Genomic DNA, 17,406 nt, shown 5'->3' with positions numbered 1-17,406 from the left:
GGAGGGGGGTCTCGCGGAGGGAGAAAGGAGCAGGGGCGGGGGAAGTCCCTAACGTCCACGCCCACAGAGAGGCACACGCTTACGCGCCTCACGCGCCTTGAAAGTGAGTACAACTGCACTGGCCAGGACCTGCGTATTGATACTAAAGGGGCTTCTAGCCCCGCTTTTACAGCCATACCACACAGGCCACTCGCGGCCTCGCTCAAGAGCCATGCCAGAAGGACGCTGGAGGCGAATGGCGCAACCACTCACTCGTCATCGTCATCTTCTTCGCCAAATTAGCTAACATATAAGACCCAGAGGCCAAGAGAAACGGCCAGCGCAACACTGGAAAAACAAAGGTAGGACTGCCTTGGCGCAGTTAAGTCCGGCTGAGAGAGGGGGGCGATGTTCTGTGGGTTGCCTAGGGGTTTTGTACGGCAAATAATTGACTACATCTCAGGCGGCTTTCTAGGGCTGCTTGACTGCCCCCCCCCCCTCATCCCCCACTGTGAAACTGCGCTGGATACTGCGGGTACCCCTGCAGACCCGTGACGTCAACTGCCTTTATCTCTCCAGGTTGCGCGTCACGCCAGGCCAGGGACCCGCCGCGCCGACGAGGTACTGCCCGGCCGGCCCCTGCACACGCCATGGCCTTGGGATGGGAAACGCCACCACACACAATCGCATTGACCTAGGTCACTCGAGCGGACTAGCGAGGTACAATGTCACTTGTCAAAATATGGATCATTAAGACTATGAACAAATTAGTTATCAAACTCACCAGTGTTACAACGAAGGACCCCTTCCAGCTGAAGAAAGGCTTGTGGAACACGGTGAACTGGGCTCGTAGTTTCCCCATGTCGTCTGCAACTCGGAAGCTGTCTGCGACCGTCGTGATCCAATTCACGACGTCTTCATTGGCGTAGGTTATAAGCCCTTGCCCAAAATGATGTTTCCCATCAAGTACAAAGTTCAAAATGCCTCTGATTGAGTTTTCAGTGAGCAGGGTTTCTTCATCAAGATGTACAATCCAGTCATTATCAGTTAAAATATTGACTCCATCTTCTAAACAATATTGTAATGCTCTTGATTTAAAAAGGGCGCCACTTTTGGGTTGATATGAAGTTGGCACAACAAGTTCTCTTGTTCTTCTATGTTGTGGTAAACCAATAGGCTTGTCTGTCACTACCTCTATAAGAAAGTTCTCCAATCCAGCTTCTAAACATTGTTTCATGTTGCGAGAAACATTGTTCTTCACTAGCTCTTTGTAATCACCTCTCGTCACCACACGAATGCATATGAATGGTGCTAAAAGAGGTGATCCAGTAAGTTTCACCTTGCCAGGAAATGCATTGAATCTAGTGAGTCCATACAAGTTAAATAGGACCTGTGGCAGCGGCAAGAATGTGAAGCATCGTAACAGGTACAGAAGGAGCGCTCCTGCAAAACCGTAACGTTCCCATGGATCAAAGTTGAGAGATTCATTGTAGCCAATTTGGATTCCGCCAGTGGCAAATTGGTAAAATAGGAGAACGCAAAATAATAAAATGCAATGAAGTGTATGTTTTGTTCGATTGGTAAGCATCTTCAATTCCTGGGGAAGAAACAAATGTAACAATAAATAATCAGTTTCCATTTTCCAGTTCTTTTCTTTTTTCTTAAAACAAGTAGTAGCTGATGTGACATTTGCAAAAGGGACGGGACAAAATCTTTCTAGGTTAGGAATGATAAGGTCAAAGAGATCATAACATTTTCAACTTTGAAAAATGTGTTCAATTGAATGAACATTGTAAGTAGCTATTTAAAAAAAGTTACGGCAGTTTTCCAAGTCCATACTTTAATGAGTGCAATAACAAAAATAGAAAAAACACAGTAGACAGATATTATAAATGAAAATTGCTCTCAAAAACATGCCTGTTTCTAGAACACTAAATTATTAAAAATTGTTTCCCCGGTCCTCACAAACTCTCGAAAGATATAGCAATATTTGTAGGATCAAATAACAAGATGACAGATAATTTGAAACCGTAGTTGAGAAAAAAACAATTTGTCAAACCACATCTGTCAAAAAGAGAGGGCTAGGTTGTCGTCCGGTTTCTGCTATGCACCAAATCACACGGCAATCATTTCCACTAAAAACACTCTTTCTCACCTCAATCGGTGCACAGTGTATCTCTCGTCCTCACCCACTGCACTCGCCACTTAAAATGTTGCCCTACATGGATGCCAAACGTAAACACTACCCGGGAAATTAAAAGAAAGCCACTACTGAAACTCAAACGGCAGATCCGCGGTCCGCCCACCGGCAGAGTGGAGCGCGAAAGGGATCGCGGACCGCGACGCCGTTGGTCGTTGGTCCGTTGGTCAGAGCGAGCGTGCCAGTAAGGCTTCGGCCGGTACTCGCACCGCGATCGATGGAGTAAATTATTCACAGCGCGCGACGTCGTCAGGCGATGCTGCTGCCAACATCTGAGCGATAAAAGCTCCACCCGAAACCGGCTCCGTAGCTGCCGACAGACGACTGACAGAGATAATCGGATGTTTCTGTTTTGTTCGTAGAAAGAAATTTAGTGTTCCTCTAAAACTCTTTTACGAGATGATTTTAAAGCTTAAAATTGTTCTCTCGCTGTTACTTTTAAGCTTTAAATTATGTTTCAGCGAGAAAGCTATTGACTCAAGGGTGAGGCTGAGAAGTGATGTAGAGGTTATGGAGTTGTCAAAACAGTTTGTTTTGTTGTGTTTTGAAAGTGCCTTTATTTATAATATTCCATTTCCTCAGGTCTTGCTACTCCTCCATGATTTCTTTATAACACCAGTCCCTATTTTATCTTTCAGATACCGGAGGGTTTCCAGAAAGGCACCCATACTAATAATTGGGCGGTGCTCGTTGATACATCAAGATTTTGGTTCAATTACCGGCATGTAGCCAATGTTCTTTCAATTTACAGGAGTGTGAAGAGACTTGGTATTCCTGACAGGTCTGAAATATTCCTTTTTTCCTTTTTATTTTGCATGATCATTATTCTGCTGCTTTATTTATCTTATTACAATTACATTACCAGTCAGATTATACTTATGGTTGCGGATGACATGCCCTGTAATCTGCGAAACCCACGTCCAGCGACAGTGTTCAACAATGCTAATGAGCACATCAATGTTTATGGGGATGATGTTGAAGTTGACTATAGAGGCTATGAGGTAAAGTATGTTAGTTATCATTTTAATTTCATGATTAAATTAAAATCTTACCATTAATTTCTCATTGTCTGTTTGTGCAGGTCACTGTTGAAAATTTCCTCCGGTTGCTAATAGGAAGACTTCCTCCTGGCACACCGAGGTCAAAACAATTGTTGTCTGATGAAGGCAGCAATGTTTTGGTGTATTTGACAGGCCATGGTGGTGATGGCTTTTTAAAGTTCCAAGATTCTGAGGAAATTTCTAGTCAAGAACTGGCAGATGCTGTCGAGCAGATGTGGCAAAAACGAAGGTAAACAATTTTTCTTAATTTTATTTTGTGAATGTCCGGTAACATAATTAAGTCATGGTTTGGAACTGCATTTTTATTTTCTCTTTCAGATATAATGAAATGTTTTTTGTCATTGATACGTGCCAAGCATCATCTATGTATGATAAGATGTATTCTCCAAATGTCTTAGCAGTGGCAAGCAGTTTAGTTGGTGAAGATTCATTGTCTGTGAGTTCATTTTTGCTTATTTAGCTCTTAAAACTCTAAGAAATTCGTCTCTCTTAGCTATGACATTCTATTAAATGCATAATGATTTTCTTTTTCCTATCTTTTTTCAGCACCATGTTGATCCAGCCATAGGTGTATACATTATTGACAGATACACATATTATGCTTTAGACTTTTTGGAAAGAGTAGAACCAGATAGCCGAAAGACTTTAGGAGAATTTGTGAGTACCTTTTTTGCCCATATTCCCTGAAGTATAGATCTTAATAAACTCAGTTTTGTGTTGCTCTTTCGTGTCTGTACTCTTAATCATATCCATTACTCTTTCAGTTGAAAGTTTGCCCCAAACGGTTATGCATTTCAACTGTTGGAGTCCGTCGTGATTTATTCAGAAGAAACCCGGACAAGGTTCTTATAACAGATTTCTTTGGTGCTGTAAGGCCTGTAGAAGTTGTTGCTGGAATGGATACAAATTGGCCTTTAAAGGCAGATGGAGGACTTCAAAATAGGTGAGAGCCCTCTCATTACGTAGGGATTTTTAGGCATTTGTGTTTTATTGTAATATTCATTTATTGGACCTCTTTCTCCCTTAGCTCAATTGATACTTCCTACAAGAAACCACTACAAACATCAGCAGTGAAGTTTGTGTATGCTCACCAGTTTCCTCCAAATTCTTAAGATGTGTGTTCTATGATATTTTTTTATTTTTTGTGAAAACACCAATTGTGATAAAGCATTCGTACCATAGTGTAATATTTGTTTAAAATAAACCATCTCTATAAGAGTTGAAAAGTATTGTCAGCTTTCCTAGGACTTCTATTAGAAGTAGACTGCCTTCTGCGAGACTTTGCGAGCTTTGCGCTACTACTCAAACGCTCAAAAGTTACCGCTCGGAAACGATTCTGTAAATACCAACCACACACATGCAGCCAACCTTATAACAATCACGGCCTGTTGCGTGTTGCGTCTTCTGCGCTCGTTTACCATTTCTCGAACTCTTACTTCTACTTATTTTTGTTTATTCTCATAGTTTTATGTACGCATCGATTGTTTGATCTAGCTATTCTGTCAAAACGCAGAAATTTTACATCGTTAATATTAATTACACTGTGTGACAGTTAGTTAGGCCCCAAGATCAGTTAATGAGAGTTGTTTATCTTTATGTTTGCCGTCTGAATTTTATTCATCATCTATCTAGTGTGTTCAAATGAATAATTTGGGTGTCTGTCACCATGAAGAAATCTTTGCAAGACATTTAAATTGATATTAAGAACGAACAGCATGACCGTTACGTGTTGAACGGTTAAACGTACCGATACGGCCGATACCTGTACACGCAGAATATAGGTTAGGTATTTCTACATCAATCAACGAATCAACAGGATGTGGCTTCAGCGAACTGAGTCAACGAACTGATTTTTGAATCGAAGAGGCCTCTCCAGCTGTTTGCGTGCGCCACGGCCGCATTTCAATACTCATCGGTTGAAATCTGCTTGGTAAAAGTCTTTAACTATTTACATCTTGTTTAGAAATTGATATTGAATGTGACACAAAAGTGGTCTCCATGAAGTTGTCAAACTTGACACTTGGCAGTGATTTATTGGCAGCCCAATTTTTCTTTCTTTTTTGTTAAGACAAACAACATGAATATTTATTTTACTTGTAAATTTCACTATTTGGTACCAATTGGGTCATGTCAAATCAGCTGATACCATTCATACCATTAGTTATCCATATGTCATTTACCATATGTTCTTTAAGCATCATCATTTCTCTTCGTTTGTTTTTCAGCTATGTTCTTTCAGTCTCTTCTGTCAGCCAGTCATATTTTTTTGAACTATTTTCTCCATGTAGAGAGAATTGGTAATTTGCATGCAATTATACTTGTTGTCATCTCCTGATACTTTCCTTACTTTCTGTTCCCAGTTGTTTCATCCAAAATGATGTCAATTCCAAATGGCATCTGTACTATCTCAGAAATGGAACATAAAATTTCTCAATTGGAAAGAGGCTGTGTTGTTACTGTCTTTTTTCCTCGGCGCAAGCCAGAAACCAAAACATTGCAAATTAGAAGAGAGACTCAACAAGTTTTGTGGTCTACTGCGCGCTCTGCTGTGAGCACAGGTAAGTAAAGGAAACTAGCGGAAACTAGCAGACATTGTTGTTTTGTGGAAATGTCTATCAACTTACTAATTAATCTACTTTCACGCCCAGTTGATTTATGGGAAGTAAAAGAAATAAGAGGGGGGAAAAGTTCAAAAGATTTTGAAATGTGGCCAGAAGAAGCTCAACACAAAAGCAGTAACCAATGCTTTTTAATTCTGTATGGCTCACAATTCAATTTAAAAACTTTGTCAATAGCAGGTAAGTTTTTGTTCTTAAAATGGTTTCCTGATTCCTGAGCCCCACCAATAAGTCTTTCTTTTACTGTTTGATAGCATCATCAGAAGCCGACTGTCGTACTTGGATCCAGGCACTTGAGTACCTTGTAGCTGATACCTTAAATTCACCTTACCCTCTACATGTTGATACATTATTACGGAAAGAGATCTATAAGATACCTGGAGAGAAGTGAGTGCCAGTTTCTTTGTACTACCACAACATTTTCTGTGTTCAAGGTTTGTCAGTGTACCTTTTCAATATTTTGCTAATTCCTTCTTTTCCCCTCCCCTTTTTTTCCACACACTAGGGTTACTTTAAAAGATATGAAAGCATTCCTGAGGCGTGTAAACTGTAAGATACCCACTGGAAGATTAAGAGAGCTTTTCAATGAGGTTGACACTAGAAATAGCGCTCAACTTGGCTTTGATGAATTTTCATCTTTATTTCATAAGCTAATGTTTGATGACAAGGTACTTTTTGTAGATTATTTATTCTATATTTGTGTATTTATGTTGATTTTTATGTAGGAGGAAGAAAATTTCTAGAGCATGTTCTTCTTTCTAGCTTTTTAATGAACATTTCAAGAAATATACCAGCCTATCTGGAGGGAAGTACTGTGTTACACTCCAAGACTTTCAGAGATTTCTCCTAGAAGAGCAAAAGGAAAGAAAAGCTGAGAACCCTAAGTGGGTTTCAGAGGTAATGCGAGACTTTTTGCGGGATTCTCAAAGAGAGGTCATGGAACCATATTACACCACAGTCGAGGTTAGTGGAAATTCTTCAGTGGAAATATTTATTATCTATCTAAAGCAAAAACAGTCCTTAGCATCTATCTATTGTATCTGTCTACAGTTCATGAACTTTCTTTTCTGCAAACAAAATGATTTGTGGGATTCTAGTCATAACAAAGTAACACAAGACATGAACAGACCACTTTCCCATTACTGGATTGCATCATCACACAACACGTAAGTTTTCTCTATTGCAATCCACACCATGCTATTCTCCAAAAATTGTCGCTTTGATTAAGTATGCCAGTTACTTCTCTTTTTCTTTGCTTTATCTAAGTTCTATATTCTATTCCTAGGTATCTCACCGGAGACCAGTTCTCTAGTCCATCATCGGTCGAGGCCTATGTTAGGTGTTTGAGAATGGGCTGTCGGTGTATTGAATTGGATTGTTGGGATGGACCAGAAGGCATGCCATCCATTTATCATGGTCACACCTTTACAAAGAGAATCAAATTTCTTGATGTCATTAAGACCATTAAAGAACATGCTTTTGTAACTTCAAAGTACAGTTTAAATACTTTAAAAGGTCATATGTGGTACAACTTTTTTGCTATTTATTCCTGACAATCAATTGACTTCTTGCAGGTATCCCGTCATATTGTCTATTGAGGACAACTGTTCACTCCCTCAGCAAAGGAACATGGCTGCAGCTATGCAAAAAGTCTTTGGAGATTTACTCTTAACAGAACCTGTTGAGAAAAATGAAACAGCCTTGCCTTCACCTGATAGGCTAAAGGGAAGAATTTTAATAAAACACAAGAAATTGCCGGACGGTGTAGAGGAAACTTCATTTGTAGTGCCAAAAGACAATAGTGATGGTACTTTTATTTTATTTTATTTTAGAGGAATTAAATTAGTTTATTAATTTTGTGTCAAATGTAACACTTGTTCTTTACGGTGTTTGCAAGTATTGTTCTTGGTGCTTTACATTTTCCAATTTTATCACTATATGCAGATATGCATACCAGGTGGCCCTCTGAAGGTATGCTGTACCGCATTCCTACGTGCGGGCGGTTTGCCCACCCCCTCGGCCCGTAAGGCTGTTGTGTCTTCTGAGACTAATGTGTCCATTAATAAGCTGGGTTAGGGACTTAGCACAAAAATCAGCAACATTTGTTACGAGTTTTCTAAATAATACTAATAAACTCAAAAAAAAGTTAATTGTTGGAATCAAGACAAGTATTTCCAAACGAGAATGATACAATTTCTATGTTTGTTGGTATTGTGACTTGTGAGATGAAAGTGGAATCATGTTAAGCATTACTTCACACCGAGAACAATTCTCATTTTCCACCACCGCCTAGGTGAGGGTGGGTGGTAAAGAACGAGTAAAAAAATCTGGAACTTTTTCATTAGTATTTGATTCTTGGGCGAATGTTTCAGGTGCAGAACCAGACTTCCGTAATACAAACTGCAAGGGGTATTTGCATGTGGAGGACCCCTCTGACAAAGAATGGAAAAAATACTTTTTCATGCTCACCCAAAACAAGTTGATAAGAATTGACAACAGCCCATCAGAAAGCATGGATAACCAAGAGGAGAGTCGTTCTGAAGACTGGACGGATACTGAGGAGGAATCCAAAGAAGAGCAACCCTCTGGTTTCCAACGTCAGAAAGAGGTAAGATAAAGCTTCTCTAATGTTACTCAATATTTTTTCAATCTGAAGTCCTCCACCTTTTAATGACATACTACTTATCTTTCAGGGTGTACCTAATGATGAGTTGCATTTTAGTGAAAACTGGTTCCATGGAAAGTTAGCACGAGGCCGTGCAGAGGCTGAAGATCTCCTTCATCAACATTCTCATCTCGGAGATGGAACCTTTTTAGTTAGAGAAAGTGAAACATTTGTTGGAGACTATTCTCTTTCATTTTGGAGGCAGGGCAAAGTTAACCATTGTCGCATTCGCTCAAAGCAAGAAAAAGGACAGAGGAAATATTATCTTATAGAGATGAACTGTTTTGACAATCTTTATGATCTTATTACATACTATCATTCTCATCCCCTTAAGAGCCAGGTACTTACAAAATTTGAACAATTTGATATGGTAACCACAACACATCTTACAGTGTACTTCAACATTTCACAGGAGTTTCACATTACATTAAAGAATCCTGTCCCACAACCTATGAAACACCAAGGGAAAGAATGGTTTCATCCTAATGTCACACGTTCTCAAGCTGAAGACATGTTACGACGAGTTCCAGTTGATGGTGCTTTCCTTGTCCGTCCTTCTGGAGCAAACACATACGCCCTTTCATTCAGGTTTGTAATCTACCTTTTTAATATTTTGAAATATTTTTTTGTTATTGTGACCCCCTATTTATCTTTTCTTTTAAATATTTTAGGGTTGGAAGAGTCATAAAAACCTGTCGCATTCAAGTTGAAGGTCGACTGTATACTATTGATTCCAAAGAGTTTGAGAGTCTTGTGGACCTTGTTAGCTACTATGAAAGAAATCCCTTGTATCACAGAGTAAAACTTCGCAAGGCTGTCAGCACAGAGGTGCTGCGACGCAATGGAACAGTGAGTCAAAATATTTTATCATCATGTTTTTATTTTCTTTATTTTTATTTACAAAAATTTGTTAACTCAAAAAAAATATCAGAATTGGAATTGTATTCTACAATTTAATGATGTCAGCACAAAATTTCGGCTTCATTGCTTATTATAATTATCCATTGCTATTCTGGTTCAATTTTGTATTGCTCTTGACTTGATCTGCAGTGCACAGCCTTGATTTACTTGTAAAATCCTTAAATGTACTGGAACTATCTTTGTTTTGAAAATCAGTACTGAATTTGACAATGTTTTTCCTTGGAAGTCGTGCTGGTACCATATGAAGGATAACTGGAGTGAGATATTGACCATAGTGTGTTGTACCTTGTATACTACTCACATGAAGAGGTACATAAGCAGCAATTAATTCTTGTTTTGATGGCAGTTCTGTTGCATGATGAGCTGTATACTTGTACTCATTTGTGGATGGTCTTATTTCTGAGGTAATGGCAAAACTCTGGAATTGATGTGCTTTGTCAAAAGTTTCTCTCTTTTTTGTGAGATTTTTATTAGCTATCAGGTTTTGCAGGATATTTGTTGTTATTGGTCTATCGGTAGAACTGTTGTCAGGCTTTTTGGTGGTGATGATCTTTTCTGTCATGCTGTGCCTCTGGTCTCGTTGCTGTAGTGAGTCTGCATTAGGTTCTGTGCTGAGCTGTATCTTCAGGGGTGTGTCACCTCCTGCTTTTTGTCCAACAAGATGTGTTGAATTTTCTGCTTCAGTTTTTAGTGTAGGTTTCACACGAACCATTGCCTTTAAAATGATAGGGAGAAAGAAAGTTATGTGATCCAAATCATTTCTAACTTTCAAATAACATACACATTTAGTACTTACCTGAAATCCTCCAGTATCTCCAGCTGTATATGAAACCACTCTTAAATCACCATTTGGTTCTCTGACTGTGTATGAACCTCGCACTGAACCATTTTCTCCCACCTCTTCATGAGTTTTATAATCCATTGTCATTTGGTCGTGAACATGATATTTGAATTGATAAGTTGCTCCGTACTGTAATGAGCAAACAAAGAAAGCCGTACAACCCAGCAACTCTTATCTCAGGAAAATTAAAACTATCTAACATGGGGTTGACAGTCTCAAGATGTTTTCCGATGCTCATTGTCGGTGTTTACTCTTGAGCTCCAGTGCCGGACCGACTTACCTTGTCAGGGTTGCTATCCTCGGCGTTGTTGAAGCCGGCGATGCACAGGCAGGTGAAGGAGAGGACCAAGAGCGAGATCGCCATGGCGGTTACTAAAGTGCACGTCCCTTGCTGAGTTCCTGGCTGACTCTTGCCGTGTAGCGCTCCTGCCGTGGTACAAGGGATGCTGAGGATTCCTCGTGGACTACCGTCGCTTAAGTACCTCTTCCTGAGATAGATATTTGCTAATGTTAGCATGGAGCACTGAAACAATGGGCCCTGCCAACAGCTTGGGAAAGATGGGATGGGAGGGAAGGGAGGGAGAAGGGGGGGGGGGATTTGGACACCCTACCCATTCACTCATCACTCCTCCCCACCACTCTTTTCTTCAGTCCTAACCATCCTAACTTTGTTTTACCCTGCCCCTCTCCCTCTTCACCTATTAATAGGTCAGATGACAGTGTTATTTGACTTGATGCAATACTGATACGGAGCAGGTGGTGAAAGATACTACCTCACCTTCTGCAGTGTATTGTAATTTGGACTGTTAGCTATGGAACTGACAACGGAAAATATATGTGATTGTTTCCAGAATATTGATGATGGTGCCAATGTCTATACAACTCCAGGTTACATGGATCCAAGCTGCTTCACATCCTCTGGAGTGGTAAGCCTTTTAATTTTATCTCGCATTAATTACTTATTGTTGGCTTTCAACTTAATTATTTTCAGTTGGTTTGAGTTTTGGTTGGTAGCAAAGGACAGTTTGAATTATTTTTTTATTTTTCCTTTTTCTGTTTTTAAGATTACTGTGAAGGCTTTGTTTGATTACCAAGCCCACCATGATGATGAGTTGTCATTCCCCAAGCATGCCATTATCACTAATGTGCGTAGAGTTGAGGGAGGTTGGTGGCGTGGTGACTATGGTGGGAAGAGGCAACACATGTTCCCATCTAATTATGTAGAGGAGTTGCATAGCAGCTCTGACTGCGAGCAGTCGGTTAGATTTGATTATTTATGTTAATTTATTTTGATTTTATCAGACTTGCTTTCAGTTATGAAATGATATTTTATTGTGTGGTTTAAATATACTCTTCTAACTTCCAATTATTGCATTGCAGCCTCGTGTGTCTGTTGATCCAGTGCCTGGTGGACCTGTTGATTTAACGGGAGCAACCGTGGAATTCAAGCAAGATGGACACATTGACAATCCTTGGTATATTCTCAGGATTCAAGGACCAAACATGATTGTGCCATTTGAGATGGCTACTACTAGTCTTGAAGATGCTAACCGTTGGCATGTTGCCATCAGAGAAGCTGCTGAGAATGCCTCTGCAGATGAGGCAAAGAATAAGCAAATGGAACGCATTTCTCGCATTGCAAAAGAAATGTCCAATCTTGCTGTGTACTGTCGCTCTGTTGTATTCAACACTGATAAACTAAATAGTGAGAGAATGATCTTTAACATACATGAAATGTCATCATTTCCTGAAACTCAAGCTGAGAAGATTATCTGCCAAAAAGGGAGGAGCTATTTTGTGAAATATCACCAGGTAAAGTCATTTTATCCTCTCCAACTTAAGTAGTTTGTTAGAAGGAGAATGCTTTTACATTCTACCACATTTTTAAATATTTAAACTGAAATGGAAAAATTCAATTTTTTTTTTGTTTTTTGTAGCCTAACAAATGTTTTATTTATTTTCCTTTTTTCTTTCTAAAGCATCAACTGAGCAGAGTCTATCCCAAAGGATCCAGAGTTGATTCATCAAATCCAGACCCCATACCCTTGTGGAATATGGGTACTCAAATGGTTGCTCTCAATTATCAAAAGCCAGGTCTGTCCAAATTTTACAACATGTAATGATTCACAGTGGGAAAACTCCATTTGTATATTCTGTATTGTGACTTCTTTTTCTCCTAATCTGTTTTAATAGATAAGAGTATGCAGTTAAATCAAGCCAAGTTTCGAATCAATGGATACTGTGGTTACATCCTAAGGCCTGAGTTCACTTTTACCAATGACTTTGATCCCAGCAAACGCAGCCGTCTCTCTGGTGTTGATCCTATTGTTTTAAATGTCCGTATCTTAGCAGCCCGTCATTTGACTCGGCCCGGACGTTCTTCTGTTAGTCCTTTTGTGGAAATTGAACTTATAGGTGCAGACTTTGATTCAGGTGTTAAACTTACAACTAAGCCTGTTGGTATGTTTTTACAACTATATACATGCAATTTTGTTATTTTAAGCAGCTTTATAATCTATTGTGTAAACTCTCACAATTTTTCTTTTTCAATTGGACAGCAGATAATGGACTAAACCCTACATGGAATACAGACTGTGAATTTGAAATTGCAAATCCTAATTATGCTCTACTTCGTTTTGAAGTGCGAGATGAAGATATGTTTGGAGATCCTCATTTCTTAGGACAGGCAACTTATCAGGTATGCAATAATTATTTTCATTATTTATGTTTGTTGAATTATTGTCACTTTCTGTTTGCCATTTTATAAAAACAACTTAAAAATTATTTTTTTATCTATTTAATGACCACTTTAGGTCCAAGCTCTTCGTTCTGGCTTCCGCAGCATACCATTGAAAAATGGCTATAGTGAAGACCTCGAGCTTGCTACTTTACTGGTCCATCTCACACTAACCCACATGCAGGTTTGTAGTATATAAGCTTATATCAGTATTTTGGTAAAGTGATTGTCTTTTAAGTATTTCAGAACGTAATAACATGATCACACAAGTACTAATAATAATTCCTTTTTGCAGCAAGAGCCGAACAGCCCAGCACTAAGTTTGCCAAATGTTGATGACCAAACAGTAGCCCTCCTTGACACATAAAATCACAAGCTACTCACGCATTGGTGGTGTACTCCAAGGACTCTTCTCTTGAGTTCCAATCATTTTTGTTGTATGTTTTTCTACTATTTGTTTTTACTCAAAGCGCTCTCTTTTCTTAAAAATATTTTAGTATGTTTTGTTACATCACCATTCTTTATTATGCATTTTTATTTGAGGCCACACAATAGATTTACCCTTTCTTGCTGTGAGCCTACTACAATGTTGTGTAATTTAGTTTTGAAATTGCATGTCTTAGTGATACTTCTTATAGTCAGTATTTTTTGTGGCCTTGAACAAAGCCTCAACCTTCCTTGGACTGAAATCTTTGTCTCCATTTAAAGTGAGTACCCCAGACTGTACACGTTTTGTAACCAAAGATACAATGACTTGACTTTCATTCAAGCTGGTACTAAATGTTATTCAGTAGGATTTTTATTGAATACTTTTATTTTACTGAGATTGTTGCTACTTTTTTTTCACACATATCACCTAATACCAAATCATTTTAACATACATATTTAGAGTTTTATTTATCAACTGTTGGCTTGTCAATTTTGTTAAGTATTAGTCTACTCAATTTAACAATATTTTTATGTGTTAAAATGTATTAGATTAGAACTATTCATTATAATTTATTTGATGTTGTATTTCTGTCATATTATATGAAGCCATGATATTTGAGGTCCAATGTTTTAATTTTAACAACCTTATTTAGAAGGCAGCAGGAAAAATTTGTTGAAATGTAGGCTTTGCTCGGCTTTGCCCGGCTTTGCCCAACTTATGTGTGGACAATGTTTTTAAACAAATTGTTTTGATTCATTATTTTCTCCTGTTACCAAGGAGTCTTGTGATAACCTGGAAATTTTACCTTATGCAAATACTCATCTAAGCATAAACACCAAGATATTTTTAAACATGTCAATTATTACCATTACTTTGTACTTGACAACTACATTACCAAGTTTTCTCATAAATATATTTTCTTCAACAAGCAGTGTCCATATTGTAGGTACTATTCGTTATTTACTACTTTTAAAAGGAAGAGCCAATGAACAATTTTACTTTTTAACTTTGGGGATGTTTTCAATGACATGTTGTGGCTTAAACAAACTAAGTCATTGTAGAGAAATATGAATTGGTGTCAAGGGTTGTGTTACAGTATTTTGGGCTTACAGGCATTTTGTTTTTATTTACTTTAGGTACTCCTTCCATTTTCATATTTCTACGATTGTTTCTAGAATCTCTGAATTTGCATGGTTATATGTCATTTTATCAATAAAAAATACTGTATTCACAACATCATCTTTTCCATGATATTTTTATTTTTTTCACAACAGTACACATTGATATGAGGGCTTCTTGTAATTACTGGTAGGATGTGGAAGGCCAGATTCTGCTCAGTAAAAGCACACCTCATATCCTTTTAATACTCTAAGTCATTACTACGAAACATCCATTCCCTGTCATGGCCACTCCGGAAATGGCTGATAGGAAATATAAATGTTTTGTTTTTTATCTTGAACTCGTTGTGTCCAGCTGGGTTAAATCTGAACACAAATTTCATACCAGAGTATTTTTTAATATCAGTTGTTTGATACTCTGTCCGCACTTGTTTCCAAGGGAGGAAATGATAGTTAATGGCTAGATAACTGTCACTTTTATCATTATAATAAACTCTTTTGGGGATAGAGCGAAAATAGTGTGAGATATTAGAAATAACAAGAAGATTTAAGGCAATAAATATAGCCCATTGGGTTTGGGCAGCCATTTCTATACCAGCCATCAAAACCCTTTCCTCTAACTCTGCCTCCACCCAGCCATATATTGCAGCCAATGGGAGCACACAATACCCCACAAAACAACCCCAGTAGGCACCTTGGGCTTTCCAATTATCTTGCATCCCTCGATTCGCCGCAAAGATCAGTTGCCAGTCTTTGGACAGATTGTCATCAATTCTCTGTTGATCATGTCGCTTGTAGAGGCGAGGGTGAGAGACTGCAAGTTGTTCTCGTTTAGAATACTTCCGACAATTTAAAATTAGACTCCTGTTTCCAATCCGTTTCTGAAGGAGTCCCAATGATTGAGTAAGACTCAAAGAAAAGATGAAAGGGGGCTGAATTCGACTGAGCCGGGTTGGCACTTGACGGAAGCTCAAAAAGTTCATGCTGATTTCCTGCGCAGAGAAATAAGAGATAATAGAGAGCAAAAGTGGTGCCTTTCAGACAACAAAAACAAATAATTGGCAATGAACCTTGTGATGACAGCTAATGTCTAAATATGTATTGATAAGTTAAATAACTCAAAGATCACGGTTCTCGGAAGTATTACAGTTCACACCAATTTAAACAATCAAAGGTTGTTATTCATGCAATTAATGCTCTATCTGCTAACCTATTTTTCAGTCAGAACACTTTGTATTGAAAGGAAAGGTTCAATTCAAATTCTCATAAAAACAATATAAATTTCTCATACAACATAACTGGGTTTACTTTCCTTGTTTATCGTCTGTTGATGTCAGTCTGGAAATTTGTATTCTTACTTCACCATTCTTAACTCAGCCATTTGAGCTGTATTTAGTCTCACTGCGTTGGTAAGTGACTTTTGTTGTGAAATTGCCCTGATATTACTGATGTAGTAAGTCTGCAAGAAAACGCTTCTGTTTCGTCTTTGATGTTAGAAGTGTCTTAACCTCTACGGTTTATTCTGTCAGCACAGTTCTATTCTTTTTTCTTAGTATGTCTATCTTTAAGAATAAATTATCAGAGTTATTTTATTTCAGATTTATTCAAAAGCCGCAACATGTCGTACATGTTAGCTCATCTCCACAACGGCTGGCAGGTAGATCAGGCCATCCTTTCAGAAGAGGACAGAGTTGTTGTATGTTTACTTTTATCTTTCATCATTTTACATATTACTGCTTGCAGACATCATGCATGTTCATTACTGATGTATCATCCACTTAAAATACCATCAAATGGTGTAATATGGACCATGCCTGGTAATTTGGACCACCACATTGTGGCTGCTATGTGGCACATATTGATATCTGAATGTGTCTACTACAATCAACTCAATTGAGGCCAATAATAGACTGCTACCTGGTTGCACTGCGTGTCAAAGGGCAGCCAAATGATGGTGATCTAAATTACCACAAATGGTCCGTATTAGACCAGCGGACGGTAATTGAAATACATACTAACTACCTCACGGCTTTAATAAAAAAATTGTTTTATTTCTTATGACGTTCTATTTTTCAGGTTATTCGTTTTGGCCACGATTGGGATCCAACTTGCATGAAAATGGATGAAGTCTTATATAGTATTGCCGAAAAAGTTAAAAATTATGCAGTATTTTATTTAGTTGACATTACAGCAGTCCCAGATTTCAACAAGATGTAAGTTTTTCAGAACTGAGTCTGCTTGTGAATTTTTAATATGAATCAGCTTGTGGACCCTCCTTGATCTTCCTTTTTCATTTTCAGGTATGAATTGTATGATCCCTGCACTGTTATGTTCTTCTTCAGAAACAAGCATATCATGATTGATTTAGGTACTGGTAATAATAACAAAATCAACTGGCCACTTGATGACAAACAAGAAATGATTGATATTGTTGAAACTGTGTATCGTGGAGCAAGAAAAGGTCGTGGTCTTGTTGTATCTCCTAAGGACTACTCGACTAAATACAGATACTAAGCTACATATATTTATTTCAACCATTTAATGTTAATCAGAGAGAGAAAGTGGGGGGGGAGAGGGGGGGGGGACCAAGAGCGAGATCGCCATGGCGGTTACTAAAGTGCACGTCCCTTGCTGAGTTCCTGGCTGACTCTTGCCGTGTAGCGCTCCTGCCGTGGTACAAGGGATGCTGAGGATTCCTCGTGGACTACCGTCGCTTAAGTACCTCTTCCTGAGATAGATATTTGCTAATGTTAGCATGGAGCACTGAAACAATGGGCCCTGCCAACAGCTTGGGAAAGATGGGATGGGAGGGAAGGGAGGGAGAAGGGGGGGGGGG

The 17,406-nt window shown here is 38.6% G+C and overlaps 6 protein-coding genes across 9 annotated transcripts in view; 3 read left to right on the top strand and 3 right to left on the bottom strand.

Annotated features, from left to right (window-relative positions):
- Nucleotides 1–2,316, bottom strand: part of LOC113206988 (beta-1,4-mannosyltransferase egh) — a 46,355-nt gene extending 44,039 nt beyond the window's left edge. The window contains exons 1-2 of the mRNA XM_052264266.1: nucleotides 2,135–2,316; nucleotides 764–1,576 (exon numbers count right to left, since the gene is read on the bottom strand). Coding sequence (XP_052120226.1) covers nucleotides 764–1,567 — 804 coding nt within the window. The 5' untranslated portion in view covers nucleotides 1,568–1,576; nucleotides 2,135–2,316. The remainder of the gene's footprint in view (nucleotides 1–763; nucleotides 1,577–2,134) is intronic.
- Nucleotides 2,317–2,450: 134 nt separating this feature from the next.
- On the top strand, nucleotides 2,451–4,466 carry LOC113206990 (putative GPI-anchor transamidase). The gene is made up of 8 exons (XM_026423315.2): nucleotides 2,451–2,662; nucleotides 2,818–2,960; nucleotides 3,045–3,180; nucleotides 3,261–3,469; nucleotides 3,559–3,676; nucleotides 3,787–3,897; nucleotides 4,005–4,183; nucleotides 4,268–4,466. Exons 1-8 carry the CDS (start codon nucleotides 2,579–2,581, stop codon nucleotides 4,350–4,352), a joined length of 1,065 nt encoding a protein of 354 aa, XP_026279100.1. The 5' UTR covers nucleotides 2,451–2,578; the 3' UTR covers nucleotides 4,353–4,466.
- A 134-nt stretch (nucleotides 4,467–4,600) lies between these two features.
- On the top strand, nucleotides 4,601–14,691 carry LOC113206987 (1-phosphatidylinositol 4,5-bisphosphate phosphodiesterase gamma-1). Of its 3 annotated transcripts, none has more exons than XM_026423308.2 (21): nucleotides 4,603–5,170; nucleotides 5,601–5,798; nucleotides 5,889–6,038; nucleotides 6,113–6,245; nucleotides 6,364–6,526; nucleotides 6,621–6,821; nucleotides 6,909–7,024; nucleotides 7,144–7,350; nucleotides 7,433–7,665; nucleotides 8,231–8,466; nucleotides 8,552–8,863; nucleotides 8,936–9,111; nucleotides 9,195–9,372; nucleotides 11,137–11,211; nucleotides 11,350–11,544; nucleotides 11,666–12,097; nucleotides 12,265–12,379; nucleotides 12,479–12,745; nucleotides 12,844–12,983; nucleotides 13,099–13,206; nucleotides 13,318–14,691. In XM_026423308.2, the coding sequence occupies exons 2-21, from the start codon at nucleotides 5,615–5,617 to the stop codon at nucleotides 13,387–13,389; spliced, it is 3,693 nt and encodes a 1,230-aa protein (XP_026279093.1). In that variant the 5' UTR covers nucleotides 4,603–5,170; nucleotides 5,601–5,614; the 3' UTR covers nucleotides 13,390–14,691. The 3 variants fall into 3 exon arrangements, with proteins under 3 accessions (XP_026279095.1, XP_026279093.1, XP_026279094.1); XM_026423309.2 differs by having other exon boundaries at nucleotides 4,604–5,170; nucleotides 12,847–12,983; XM_026423310.2 differs by lacking the exon at nucleotides 11,350–11,544 and having other exon boundaries at nucleotides 4,601–5,170.
- On the bottom strand, nucleotides 9,515–10,957 carry LOC113206989 (uncharacterized). Its single transcript, XM_026423314.2, has 3 exons — nucleotides 10,566–10,957; nucleotides 10,241–10,414; nucleotides 9,515–10,159 (listed from the first exon to the last, which is right to left on the bottom strand). The coding sequence occupies exons 1-3, from the start codon at nucleotides 10,800–10,802 to the stop codon at nucleotides 9,521–9,523; spliced, it is 1,050 nt and encodes a 349-aa protein (XP_026279099.1). The 5' UTR covers nucleotides 10,803–10,957; the 3' UTR covers nucleotides 9,515–9,520.
- On the bottom strand, nucleotides 14,689–15,871 carry LOC113206991 (uncharacterized). 2 transcript variants are annotated; one of them, XM_026423318.2, is made up of 2 exons: nucleotides 15,781–15,871; nucleotides 14,689–15,562 (listed from the first exon to the last, which is right to left on the bottom strand). In XM_026423318.2, exon 2 carries the CDS (start codon nucleotides 15,551–15,553, stop codon nucleotides 14,813–14,815), a length of 741 nt encoding a protein of 246 aa, XP_026279103.1. In that variant the 5' UTR covers nucleotides 15,554–15,562; nucleotides 15,781–15,871; the 3' UTR covers nucleotides 14,689–14,812. The 2 variants fall into 2 exon arrangements, with proteins under 2 accessions (XP_026279103.1, XP_026279101.1); XM_026423316.2 differs by having other exon boundaries at nucleotides 15,641–15,808.
- LOC113206993 (thioredoxin-like protein 4A) lies at nucleotides 15,838–17,092 on the top strand. Its single transcript, XM_026423320.2, has 4 exons — nucleotides 15,838–15,979; nucleotides 16,169–16,266; nucleotides 16,647–16,783; nucleotides 16,871–17,092. Exons 2-4 carry the CDS (start codon nucleotides 16,189–16,191, stop codon nucleotides 17,082–17,084), a joined length of 429 nt encoding a protein of 142 aa, XP_026279105.1. The 5' UTR covers nucleotides 15,838–15,979; nucleotides 16,169–16,188; the 3' UTR covers nucleotides 17,085–17,092.
- Nucleotides 17,093–17,406: the final 314 nt, after the last annotated feature.

Source organism: Frankliniella occidentalis, unplaced genomic scaffold, assembly GCF_000697945.3.
Source record: "Frankliniella occidentalis isolate FOCC.00 unplaced genomic scaffold, Focc_3.1 Scaffold17, whole genome shotgun sequence".
Taxonomy (NCBI): domain Eukaryota; kingdom Metazoa; phylum Arthropoda; class Insecta; order Thysanoptera; family Thripidae; genus Frankliniella; species Frankliniella occidentalis.
The sequence above is the reverse complement of the archived record's forward strand: the minus strand, read 5'-3'. Positions and strand labels throughout refer to the sequence as shown.